The sequence below is a fragment of the Cyclopterus lumpus genome, chromosome 6 (genome assembly GCF_009769545.1).
Source record: "Cyclopterus lumpus isolate fCycLum1 chromosome 6, fCycLum1.pri, whole genome shotgun sequence".
In the NCBI taxonomy this organism is placed as follows: domain Eukaryota; kingdom Metazoa; phylum Chordata; class Actinopteri; order Perciformes; family Cyclopteridae; genus Cyclopterus; species Cyclopterus lumpus.
This window is the reverse complement of record NC_046971.1, coordinates 17,300,985-17,315,219: the sequence shown is the minus strand read 5'-3', so window position 1 is coordinate 17,315,219 and position 14,235 is coordinate 17,300,985. Positions and strand designations below refer to the sequence as shown.

General features: G+C 45.5%; 1 protein-coding gene across 1 annotated transcript in view; it reads left to right on the top strand.

Annotated features, from left to right (window-relative positions):
• Positions 1 to 5,816: 5,816 nt before the first annotated feature.
• The window catches only part of b4galnt4a (beta-1,4-N-acetyl-galactosaminyl transferase 4a), a 125,284-nt gene continuing 116,865 nt past the window's right edge, over positions 5,817 to 14,235 (top strand). The window contains exon 1 of the mRNA XM_034535848.1: positions 5,817 to 6,073. Within this exon, the coding sequence (XP_034391739.1) occupies positions 5,932 to 6,073 (142 nt within the window). The 5' untranslated portion in view covers positions 5,817 to 5,931. The remainder of the gene's footprint in view (positions 6,074 to 14,235) is intronic.

The window sequence follows — 14,235 nt, the reverse complement described above, 5'->3', positions numbered from 1 at the left end:
GGAGATATTCCTTGTTTAACCAGCTCATCATTGCAGCAGGGAAATGCATGGAAGTCTGGGCTACTTGTCATGGATATGCTATTTGAGGTGACAGCAGGTAGCGAGCACTTAAGTCTAATTGTTTGGTTTGAGAGAGAGAGAGAGAGAGAGACCCATCAACATTACTTCCCTCTAATCCTCTTTGCACTACACCTGGCTGGCATACTAATGATGAAGAAATGGCCTAGATTCCCCTCTTAGCACATTCATACTCACAGCACAAAACATAATGAATGAAATGGTAGAATTTTTTGTGCGACTGCAGTTTCTTTTCTGCCAGCGCTCAATCTGAGAAAGAGGCCAAGCATGGATATTCACTCCTGATGAAACTCGACAATACTTACTTTAGTCTCAGGGCTTTGAGCTTCATCTGTAGCGCCATGATGAAGACAATCTGTGCTTTGTGAAAAAAGGCAAATCACATCATGTGCTGTCTTCTGATATTGTGCACTTCCTGTTGACAGCATCAGAATAAACACGTTATAACACCACTCGCCACACTATTACATGGATACAGCCAATAAGACACTTGCAGCAGAGCTATTTTTACTGTTGCTGCGTTGTTTACTGTTGACGCTTCACCTATTCAGATGGGAATGTGGCTTACCGTGTAATTTACTATGGCAATGCACAACAACACCACTGATAAGATCTTTGAGGAATGAAGAATCCCGATGGCTGCAGATCTGCGAGGGAAAGTGCGGACCAGTGAGCGTTTGTGGGATTGCTGCTCTAAAGTTTTGGTTGACCCCGTCAGTGGAAACATTGCAGAATGCTGTTTGATATGGCAGCAGCTGTAGCGGTGTGATGTTAAACGCTCCGTCTGAACGGCACATCTCTGGAGAGATTTCATTTTCAGATCTGTCGAACCGAATTTGGCGGAAACAGAGTGCACGTGTCTGTCATTGGTGTGTGTGTGTGTGTGTGTGTGTGTGTGTGTGTGTGTGTGTGTGTGATGCTGGCGAGGGCTGAATGTAGAAGTGTTTAACGTCAACTTCTCAAACTTTTAACTTCGGAAACTATGACTTATGAAACCCTCACTTTATATTTGCATTCATTTGTTTGTGGGGAATATAAATGTGGACGACAGTGGCAGGAATATTCCCATTAAATCAAAATTAGAAAACACATTTTCCCATTTCTTCTCACCCCCTCAAGTATCAACTCCTCTCCCCTGATCACCTCATTCCTCCTGCCTTCACTTTGCCTCTCCCAATCGCCTGTGTACCCTCCTTACTCATCTCTAAACATGTCATTTCCCCCGAAGGAAATCCGATAGGGAACAGCGGAGCAGAAAGAAATGTCACTCCACACCTGTTTGGGAAGGATGATTCTCAGGCGCAGAGGGCAGGCAGAACTGATTCGGCGGGATGCAGGAGGCAACAAATCCTTAATCCCCATGACATTTTAGCTCAGATCTCTCATCAAAGCCTGTGAGCTGCCCGGGAAGGAGGAAGGCTGGAGGAGGCTGAGGAGGGATGCTCGTGAGAGACTGAAAGAGAAGAAGGCTGAGGGACAGACGGGCTGAGGGGCAGAGATGGACAAAGACGAACAAGTGGGTGTTGGATTAGTAAAAGGAGTGACATTTTAACAAGCTGCAAGTGTAGAATCAGATGATTTGCTTATTAAAGAGAGGGCGGCCTCGATGTGAGGCCAGTTTCTCCTCTCTGGCTCGTCTGCAGCACATGTTCTCTGCTCAAAATGCAAACATCACACTCTGAGATGATGCTCTCTGCATACTGAGTCCCTCGCGATGCATCCTCACCCTCGGCTGTGCTCGGTGGTATCATAACTTCGGTGCCACACTTTGACACCTGCCACAGCCAGTTGGGCATTCACTCCTCCCTGTGGGCCTGGTCTCTGTCATACCCCAGGAGAGAGCAGCTCCGCTATAGCTCTGTCAGTCTCCACCTTGTCCATATCCTTCCTCTGCACACCACTTCCTCCTGGATTCATCCAAGCATGGACATCCCTGGAGGGTGGTATACCTATCAGGTGCCAAATGCTTCCGCAGGCATGAAACAGAGAAGAGGCAGAGAGAGAAAACAGCATGAGTTACTTTTTTAACCCCCCCCCCAAAAAAGCAGGTATACCCAAATGTAAGTGTTTCAGATCAAATAAAACCTCTCTCTTTGCCAATTTCTCTCTCCCCGTGCTACTCACCAATAAATGGATCCATGTGCAGTGTGCCAAACTTTCTGTCGAGCTTCAATGAGAGTTAAACATGTGCATGTCGCTTGCTGTGCATTGGATGCTTGTCTGCGCTTGGATGAAACAGAAATAACAGAGGAGCAGACAGAAAGAATATCAGCTACACCGACTGAATAGAAAATAGACTTGTTTTTGTTTTCAGTCTGACAACAACAAGTCGGATCAAAGATAAAGAAGAATAGAAGCAGGACCTCAAAATGCCCATGATGATGTCTTGCCACCAAGAGAGGGGAGGAAAAAGAAAACAGCTCATGAAACTATTGTATTAGACACTTTGAATGACTCTCCAATCAGTTGTGATGAAATACCTTCAGTTGTCCCTGCAATAGCCCGAGCAAGGTAAATGCCTTGAAGTTTTTGTTTCAGCGTAAATGATGCTTGGCTGAAATGAGTCACTAAATACTCGTTTCAATAAGACCCAGATGAATACCTAAGCTTTTAATTTACGCTCAGTGTTTGCACTGAAGATTACATTATTAATCCACGGAGACAGAGGATTATGGTTTGTGGTCCGACTGATTCAGAAGGCACAGCTGGGACAAACTAAACTGAGGTCATATTCTTATCGGCCAGGTTTTGTGCCCTATATCCTTTATCTAGACTCATAATGGCATCAATAGCTTATCAGAGCTACAGCTGGATGATTGGACTTGTATCAAACTGGGGATAAACCGCATGTTTGATGCATGTCCTCCTGTAGTGAATGATACATGACTTGTCTTTCTCCCTCTTTTGTTGCATTTTATATTAAAGGCAGCTCACAGGTATGTTCACTCAATCTTCCTGATGAGACATCTTCTCACTCAGGGCCGTGTGGGTGTATACAGGCTGTGCTTGACTGACATCTTCCACAATCTCTTGTTACATTTTACAATGTATGGCTTTATTATTCTCAGTGTCCCATTTCTACATATACCACATACTAACTATATTATTTACATGTCGCTCTAGTATTGGTATTTGTGAAACAACTATTATTTTGGTTGTGAACCTGAGCACAGGTTTTAAATGTCTGAATTCAGTTGAATTCTAATATGTTGGTCCCCACGGCCAACATCTTGAAATATAAGCCCTTTGGCAGATGTTTGAATATGACTAACAGATAAACACAACTATGACTAAATGGTAGTTGTGTGGATGATGAGGTGGAATATAAACTTGCTATTTCTATACTTGACTGAAACTCAACCAATAAGGCGAAGAAGACTAAAGACTCTTTAATAGCATCATGAAGTCATTGCTCTTTTATCTTTGGCCAGAGGGTGGCAGTCAAGCGCGTGTCCTGAGTGCGTCTGCAGAGTGTCACCACACACACGCACGCACGCACACACACGCACACACGCACACGCACACACGCACACACACACGCACACACGCACACACGTGTAACTAGCTGTGCAATGAACTGCACAGTCAATTTAAGGAATGATAGTTCAACCAAATTGAATCGAGAAATACAGAATAATGTTGTCACCTCACTTTGAATATCAGACTGGAGGTGGTTTTTATTTTGTATTATACGATTACCTCTGATACAAGTGAGCTTAGAATGAAAAGACGTGCCCCCCCCCCCCCCCCCCCCCCATAGTTTTGCAAACGGCATCTATTTAAGTTTATGTCAGACAAATACCGAACACATTCTCATCCTCAGTCTCGCGCTGTGATGGAGGGAGAGCTGCTATGAGGAATGATTATTCCTGGAAGCCAATTATTTTAGAAAGTGACTGTGCCCGACACTGACTCAAAACGAGTATTTCTGTGCACACGCCGTATTTCGATCAATAATCCAATTGGCAGCAGCTTCATTTCTTAAGGTGTTCCTCCGTTGCCTGAAAAACGATTAATCATTGTTGATCAAATTAGCATGGGGCCTTGAATACCGGAGGGGGGGGGAAGGAGCGCTTAACAAGTTTCAGTTTCCGCGATCGTCTATTGGATGATGGCTCACTCTGTGTGCCAAGTAACGGTGAGGCCAAGCGTTGTCGTCCCGCCTCCCCAGAACCCTTTGCGGGCTTGTAATTGGATGCCGGACTCGTCATTCCCCATCCGCCCAGGTTAGGTTGCTCTGCACCGTCAAGATGCTCAATTGATGGGCGTACTGAGCTGTGCAAAGCAGATACCCGTGTACGTGTTTTCATTGTAGCAAAAACAAAACCATGTTCTTTCCTGGTTACATCACTGCTTGGTGCCGGTTTCTCCGCGACCCGCTCCCCGGAGCTCAGCTGGTTTTTCTCCCCGCGCGCGGCGGCGACGAGCGGGTCGCACGATGCTATTGCGGCGGTTTAAAGGGAAAAAAGCTCATGAAAGAATAACAACACAAGGGCAGTGCATCGCGCATCCCTGTTTTATTAGTTGAATCCGGATGAGGTGATTTGCTTTCTCGCACGCACGGTGGACTCGGACAACGCGTGCACTTTGGGAGTAAACGCACCTGCCGTGAGATCGCACATGGATCGCCTGTTCCCTGGACCCGTGAATCGGACATTCACATCTTTGAGTTTTTAAATATTTTTTTCTTTCCATCAAGCTTCTCTATTGCTACGCTGCCATGGAGCACTCGCAGTTTTTAATCTACATCGGTTTAGTATTTACTCCTCGCGGGGCTTCAAACCAGCCCGAGCATGGGGATGACAGCTGATCGCCCCTCCTCTCCTGGGACTTAAATAAAAACGCGCTCCATCTGAATCCGCTGCCCTGGATCGGAAGCCAGAGTCTCAGTTTCAGCTGTGTTTAACAATAGATGGAGCGCAGCGGGCTGTGTGACATTTGGGTGATTGCCACCTCAACCTTTCCCTGACCAGTTTACCTTCACACTGGCCATTTTTTTCAGGGGGTTTCACCGGCATCAGCCTGTGCCATGTTTCCCTGAAGGCTTTTTTTTTCTTTTCTTTTTTAATTAAATTTGTATATTTGCCTTTTGGAGAGAGCAGAGAGCACCCGTCTGTTCTGCAGGGGAAACTGGCTTTCTCCAAGGAAGTGTTTCCTCTCGGCGCAGATCAAGATGCTCCGCCCGATCGCCTCTCCACATGGAAACTAAATGTCTCTTCTTGCTCTTTGGTACTTTGCGATAAATCCCATGGCCGGGGATGATCCTTGAGTAGCCGATAAAATAATCAGCGTCGCGGTGTCAGCGGAAGGCTTGAGCTACAGGGGATTTGCGTAGCTTATCGTCGGACTGCTATTTTGTTCCCTCGGTCACACTCCTGAACTGAACTGAGCAGCTTTTGATCTGCAGCCTTTTCCCCGCCGCCTTGAAACCCCAGCAGGGACGCCTGTTTACAAGCCACGCTATTCATAGGGCGAGAGGGGGGGGGGGGTGCCGGGGTTTGCATTCATAAGCAATGACTGCCACAGAGGTGCTTGGACCCGCATCTGAGGATACGGCGAGTTTAGCGCAGCTGTCACCCCGCGGGTCCGCGGCAATGAGGTGCGCTTTGAGGCTCTAGTTCCCTGTTTACTCGCAGGCAACTGTTTACTCACAACACCAAAACACACACACACACACACACACACACACACACACACACACACACACACACACACACACACACACACACACACACACACACACACACACACACGCACACAAACAGCAGCAGCAGCAGCAGCGCCCGATTGAGCACTTTCCCGGACCCGTTTTGACTATCTACCGGGCGGCTCCCGGAGGATGTTTGAGCCAGGATGCTGCGCTTCCCCGTGAAGAAGATCCGGAAGCAGTTCAAGCTTCTGCTGCTGCTGGTACTGCTCACCTCCGCCGTGTGGTTCACCTACCTGCACATCAACCAGGGCAAGACCATCAAACTCCACTTCAACTACGGAAAAGGTAGGCTTTTCCTGAGTGAACCGATCCGACGTATTCCACTTGCTTTGCAAAAAAGACTCGTGCCTTTTTACCCTGATGGAGATGAACTCTCCGCCTCTAAGGACATTTAAAAGGACATTTAACTGCCCTTATGAATATTGTAATGATGCCCCAGGAGGCAATGCCATAAACTAGTGTAACATCACTATAAAGTCAGCACTCACTGCAGTGAGCTCCTGCATGAATATTGTAATAATGTTAAGGAGACATAATATATGCTACACGGTACAATAAGACCACCATAAATCCAGCATGCAGTTACAGATCTAAGGAAAAAGAATACAGGTGTCGGATACCAAAACTCCCGATGAGGTCAGTATAAACACTACCGTAAAGTCGCTTTATGACAAATGTGCCCCTGAAACAACTATACTGACTTCCACATATACTGATGATTGTTCCCTCTTGGGGAGCGTGATGGGAAGGACCAGAGAAGAATTAACACAGTGTGTCATAAATTAACAATGGTTTCCTTCTCCGTGCTAAGTAAAGAGCACCGCGGTGCCAGGTCGAAAGCCAGACCCCCGCCTTCAACATTAATAATCAAAGGGCTGTTCATAAAGGTGGCTTCAGAGGTCACAGGCAAGCCAGTCAGACTTGGAAAAATATTGTGTTGGGAGGCAGCTCTCCACCTGCTGCTGTGATACTGCTTATTACCAATGCTTGATTACGTTCAGCCACTGTGCACAGCATGAACTGCTGGCTGTAACAGTGGATGATGCAGAGTATTGTACAGGAATAACAGTGATTAATGACAGAAATACTTCTAGAAGGTGCTGGGTGAAGTAACATGCCACTTCCTACTACACATTCATCATGGGGTGGTGGTGTACTCTTATCTCCTGCAGCTGTCCGTGTAAAGTTATACCCAATGATTATGATGTCCTTGAAGAGGGTACAAAGTGCACAGATACACACACACACACACACACACACACACACACACACACACACACACACACACACACACACACACACACACACACACACACACACACACACACACACACACACACACACACACACACACACACACACAGATAATTGTGTTGCCTCTGATCTCAGCTGTGGGGTTTTCCTAGTGACAGACTAGATTTTGTTTCTTGATTATGATGAGAGTCCTGAATCCGACTGAAGGCTGCCGCTCTGGCTTGTTGCATTTGGTAACTGCAGCTAAGCGAGCTGATTTAGACAACACAACATTTATGAGGCGTATAATGATTTACTCTGGATATACATGGCTGAGCTCTATCTCAAGAAAAGTAAACAAAAAAAATGTACGTTATAAGTCTCAAATAGGCCGTATTTATTAAAGGGCTATACTATGTTGCATTGCACCATATTGGACCGGTGCTCATAATGCACACACATACAGACACTCCAGTCGATGTAATGAATAGTCACGCTCAGTCTTCCTATTCAAGCAGAGTTATTGCACTGCACATTCTTTAGCCTTTATGATTTTGCTGTTGCTGCACAGATGCTGCTGATTTTCTTCTAACTTTCCCAGAAGCGTGACAATCTCTTTCAATCACTGAGCCTGTTGAACGCTGAGATGTTCGATATGACTGTGTTGCCCATCTTGAAGATTCCAGTAATAGTCTGCCTTTGTGACTCCTCGGCTGTGGCCGTCTGTCGAGGAAGGAAGCTGTTATGCTGTTTTGCTGGTCCTTGAGTCTAATTGACTGTCTTCCATTTAGCAGGCATCTGAGCAGGTCAACTCACTTAACCTCTTATGAATAACATGTCCCCCCTCGCACCAAGAGTTTCTAAGTGAGATGTAGGCATTACTGAAAGTGGGGCTCCATGAAGTGTGTAAATATTCATATCAGGCTGGTAGTATTCTCTCAAAAATCGTCATTGATTCTTAACACCGAGGTGGGGCAGGTAGACATCATGTCATTTCAATATTAGCCTTAGTCCTCACTTATTGGAATATGAAATTTATAATTTGTCACATTTCTACACAGGACATTGTATTGATCTCAAGCACACATTTCATCAGACAGATTGCTGCTCGTCCTGCGTCCTCTGGATAATGTCTTATTGGCATACGAGCATCAGACGAGAAATACAAACATCTTCGCATTAAGCGCCCCATTGAGGCTGCATCAATCTAATTGTGAATAATGATTTGCGAAGTGTGTCGGGGACAGTGCGCAGCTGAGCAGACGATTTCGTAGACGGTGTTGCGAAGTGTTTGGAACCGGAGCCTTCTTACCTCGGGGTGCTCACGCGTTGCTCGAGTGGTTCAACATAATGACGGCGCAGAGGCCGCTGACTCTGAGAAGAGGTCTTTTTAAAAGGTGCCCCGCAGAGTCGTCATGGCAAACAAAAAAAGCTCTTTTGTAATGCATTCAACGTATCTCACATAAACGCATTGTGCGTCTCCTTCAGACCTAGCAAACCACGTTGAATACATTTGCGACGGCTTTTGTGAATGCTTTGCAACTTGCTTTGTCTTCTCCTCATTGGGGCATCGCTACCTCCTTTTGGTGGATTAGATCCACCAGCTGCTGCTGCTCTTTGCAATTGGCACTAATGTGTATTGAGTATGAACCTCCTTGTGTGTTTCATGGTAGACGCGTACAGGAGACACACACACACATGTATGAATACAGCCATGGAAGGGGGAAGTCTCTGGTTGAACTCTGTGGACTGGCTGGCAAGAATCTGGGTGCGGCAGTGAAAGGAAAGCATTCTCCTCAAATGTAGGAGGGTTGTTTTTACCTGGTGTAAGGGCCTGATGGGAAGGGTGGTGGCTGGAGTGTACATTCCAGCCAGAAGGCTCCACCCACTCGTTCAGGAGAGCATGGGGATCAGGTGTGAGCAGAGACGCACCTGATCGTGATCTCCTCGTCAGGGAGGCAAACAAAGGGCAATGAGGGAAACTTCTTCCTCTGCCTGAAGAAGGTTAAGTCGGCTAGCGGCTCGGCTGAGATGGCATGTGTAAGAAATTGATGGAGCTCGAGACTAAGCTACGCTTTCACTTCTTTTAATTTGTTTGTTTGTTTGATTAAAAACCCTTAAACCCTGCAGACCTGACTGCCTGTGATTGCTGCACTGACCTAACTGCTGTGTCCTCCTGGCTTGTGGCATTTGCATCCAAGGATTAAAGGGTTCTGCTTGGGGTCAGATTGAGCTATGACATTACTCGCCCAACCAGTGTATTACCGAGATTATATAATGGAAACTATGATCTACATACTTATTTGAATAGGTTGACGGACGCTTCATTACTCAGAAGTCATACGTGGTCGTTAATACCACACTGTGGTTGGTGGGCAATGAAATCAATTACGCAGAGGTGTCATCAGGTCATTTTGATGCCAATTTGTCATTATTCAAAGCACCAAGCCAGTGGCGGACATATTGAAATGGACCGTCTTTTTCTGACACTAAATTATTCAGCACAGGATGGAGCTGTGTGATGGACTGGTGATTGCAGGGCATTCGCCGTTTTTTGTGATTTCTATAGAAAGTCGAGGGAGAGAAGAATCCACTATCTGGGAGATAATGGCACATATGAAAGGTAGGTCGAGAAGTGAAAAACTTTTAATTTTTTTTTAAACTCCAGAAGTTGAAGTTACTTCCTACAGTGTCCTCTGCTTGAAGAGAACACCTTGAGTAGTCAAATTAATACAACAGCACAATGAGCAATACTAATGGGACCTTTGTGAATGTGGGGGTGTTCCTCTGGACATTTATTTATCTTTTCTTAAAAGCCAAGGTAGCTGTTGTTACTTTGATGATGGGTAGAGCCAGAAAGGTACACACTGGCCAGACTAGCCTTATTTAATCTGCATTTCAATGAGGAAGTGTGTTGGCAGGCAGTGCTGCGGTGCATATTAGATGAGTGCCACATTTATGCGGCCACCCAGTTATACAACAGCTCCCCTGTTTTCCAGCATCAACAGGTCCACTGAAGAGGAGGAGGAGGAGGAGGAGGAGGAGGAGGCTGGCTGCTGCATACAGGCCTCTATTGATTAACTATGATTACACATGTGGAGGCACACACATATGCATACACTTAATCACTCCCACACAAACACACACCTATTTTGCTTCTATATTTGTAATATTTCACATAAAACACACATCACATCACCTCTTTGAAGGGATAAATCGGAAGGATAAGTCTCAGGGGCCTCGACAGATTGGTTGCTTGGTTTCCCATGGAGACAACATATGGGAGAGGAACGTGCTGGGCTGGTGGGATGTTTCAAGCTTATTTTATCAAGGCCAATGGATTCACAGGTTTTGAGGAAGCTTGAATGCGCTGAATATCCACAGAGAGACTAAAAATAAAGCACTCAACTTGTGGATGCAGCAGCACTGTATTGTACTAATATCTCTTGAGAGGAAGGTAAAACTGGCTCAAAGAACCACACTCACGCACACATTCAAATGACAACATTCGGTCCAGTATCCAGTTGGATTTGGATTGCATCTCAACAGCAACACCCTCAGGCTGACTCGCTGTCATGGTAACCATGCCCTCCGATGTCTCTTTCCCTAATTTTAGCTCCTGTGGTTCTCACGGTCGGTCGGCTTCACCTCAGCCGTAACAACTCTGCCAACTTGGTGTGTGTGTGTGTGAGCGCGTTAACACGTACACACCTTTTTCATGTTATCATTTATTCATGCAACAATGAATATCATCAATTTCCATTTCATGTTTGTGAATAATGCAGCTGCTCGGTGCCTACTTGCCCCTTCAATGAAACAGTTGTTAATGGAGGAAGGAAGAAAAGAACAGAAAGACATAAGCAAACTGCTTTACTTAGTGAAAAGCAATTTCCCAGACGGTCATGTTGTATATAAAAGGCAGCTTTTACTCCGAGCCCGGCGTGGGTGCATTCGGTAAGTCTGCATCAACAACGTGATTTGACGGTAAACTGGGGACACATCCGAACCCAGCTGGGTTGGTGCTGCTTTCAAAGATTACTTCTATTTAGGAATGCTGGGCCCTCGTATCACAGGAGCTCTGTTAATCAGATGTAAATGGGGAAGACATACTGAAAGGTATGAATTATGAAATTGTATCTCTACTAATGTGGTGATTTATATTCTTTAGAGCCATACTGTTTGGCTGGCTTAACAACAACAATATTTTTGATACTAAAAAACATGGTCATAAAACTGAAAAGTGGAATCCTACGGTATAATCTGTGCCTATTTCTTGGTGATTAGAGACGACAAAACAAGGAGAAACTGCATTTTATACATATGAATCAGTCATGACGTTTGAAATGCATCTTTGATGTGGGATTTTATGTAAAGGGCCTTGTCATAAAAGCATACGCAGGTGTCAGTCAGTCCATTGTTAGCTTTTGACTGGGGAGCTGGAATAGGGACTGTCAGGTTCTCAACCATGAATCTGCCCCACAGCTTATCTGACCAACCCAGTAAATCTCCCCCTCTGGGTAATTCCACAGCCAGGATGAATGATGTTCCCATAACCACTGACACCCCCTCCTCGGTGTGCCCAGATACTGTAGGACCTGTTTGGTGGAGGTGGAGACAACAGAGGAGCTAACGAAGAGGAGACGATAATACCCCACACAGATAGATGCATTAGCTTATATGTAATGTGTCTATGCCGTCATATTTGTGCATTTCTGAAGTTATGTCCATGTAATCTCTCGCTCAGTAACACTTTAGTCCTCTCTTCTTCAGTGATTTCTCATTTTTCAAATTTCCTGCACCAGAAAGTATTTCTTTAATTGATTTATTATGAATTAATGTAACGATTTATCTGAAAGATCTCACACTCGGGATGTGTTACATTCACAAACCCCAAGTGCATGTAAGATTAACAAATGTGGATATAAGAGATGAAGGGAGGCTCGGTTGCAAGGTGAGCTAAAACGCTGGAAAAACACAAGTCCGGAGTGTGTTAACCTCGGGGTTAATGAAATTTGTGTTGGCCTGCCTAACAAGCCACCATCAAGGTACCAGCTCGGCCCCATGCAGATGAGAGCTCTGGCCCGCTGCCACGGCTTTGCCGCAGGAGATTTGCCGGTGTGTGTGTGTGTGTGAGAGGGAGTTAGTGAGGGAAACAGAGAGATTTAGTGTGAAATATAGGGAAATGTGTTTGTGCGATGGAGCTTTCCCCCCCCCCCGAGTGTGTTATTGCACGTGTCTGTGAGTGCGCACCCCGCCGATCTCGCTGCCGTCTGCACTTTAGCCCCAGTGTTTAGCCGAGCAGAAGAGGAAGCGGCTGAATGACGGCCCTGTCTGCCCGCTGGCACGCTTGCTGCAAATAGGGGACGAGCATTTGGGAAGGGGTAACGGGGCCAAAAGAAGGACACCCTTCTCACGCAACAGGTGGAACGTGCAGCAGGATGCATCAGGAGAGGACACGCCTGCGACTTGTAATACACACCCCTTTCACGTTGTACAATCTGCTTAATATCAGTCCCCTGGAAACTATTGTTCCTCATGGGATCAGGTTCACACTGGAAAGCTATTCAGGTGTATTGAACTTCTACAGCAGGGGTGTCAAATAACGCAGCATTCACACTGTTCAACAATATCGTCAAGAATTAATTAAAAGACCGATATTACTCAGTAGAGAGATTAAAAAAACAAACAGACAATTTGGGCAATTTACTAGGACACTGCTGGGAGGCACAGGAGGGGAGTGTGAGTGAGAAAGCGTGCGAGTCGGTGGTGAGTTTTATGAAATGGGAAACCAACCGAGAGCGTGAAAGAATACAGGGAGTGTCACAGAGACAGATGTCAGGTGGGAGTATTGAATGCAGACGATCATGATCCTTGTCAAGATGGGATTTGTCAGTTCCCTTCGCTGGGGCTCGGTTCCGCTCTTTGCTCCCCACCTCTGCGGAAGGGTTTTTCTTTCATGGGGTTTCTATGCAGCGCTGGGCTGTATCAGCGCTGGTGTTGCCTTACTGTAAGCGATCCAGACCTTGCAGGATTTCAATCAATCATCAAAGAGTGTGTGTCTGCACGCTCCCTGCTGCTCAGAATGAGCTTTCTCTAGCGGTGGCTAATGGAAAAGGTCAGCGCTCCTCGAGGCCGAGCCGGCTGGCAACAAAGACGACGGGAGAAGGATCAGAGGACGGGGAGAGGTAAACCTCGGAGATGTTGGTTGCATTGCAATCAAGCTTTGTGGAACTCCTTTTGCAGCTCCGTTGAAAAGTCATAAAAATGGAAACACTTGATGTAAAAGAATACATTGAATGTAGAGCGCCGGTTCCAGTGTGCATTTGTCTTCGTATTCCCCTTTGACCCTTGTTTTCGGAGGAATTCTTCTCCATTTATAAAAGCTTGCTGGGTGAAGTTGAGCGAAAAATGTTTTCACCAACATGTCTGCCTGCCATTCAGATAATATTCTTCACTTTTATATTTGGCTTCATATACACAAGGATAAAAACACCACGTACTGTTGATAAGGCGCCCCGCTGCTCCACAGCAGGTCCGACGGGTCTCCCCTGCCGGCAGCAACCTGCTTAGTTGAACTATATATATATATATATATATATATATATATATATATATATATATATATATATATATATTCCCTCATGGCTTTTTTGCTTTTACATTGTATTATCACATCTTTTAATCCCATCTTTCATTCTATCTCCTCTCGTTTCATGTGACTTACACCCTAGTTATCTTTTACATCTGACTTTCTCCATCTTTTATCTTATTCTTCTGCATGAAGCGTAGGAGTATCGGAGGAGGCGGGAGAGGAGAGAAAGAGAGGACAAGGCCGGCACTTTGTCATTCCTTTGTTCCGCGTCTCAAAGGCGTGTTGGCTGGCATGATTATTACCATGTGAGCTGCTTTGTGAACGAGCGCTGTCAGACACTGTTCCCGTTTCTCTATTGTGGCCATTCGTGAGGAAAGATATTCAAGAGAAGAGGAAAGTTTTCAGTTTACTCTGGAGCCGTGTTTGTGTTTGTACAACTGTGCATATTGGCTTTGGGAGGAGCCCAGCCAGCGTGCACTGAATGTTAACACGTCTTCAATTAATTTCCCTACTTTATGATTCACTGTAATTAAATACACTCTTTTAGTATTCACCATATCATACTCAAGTTCTTGTTTACAGCCACAGCTGTAAAATAATAATAATAATCAGATGTTGAGCT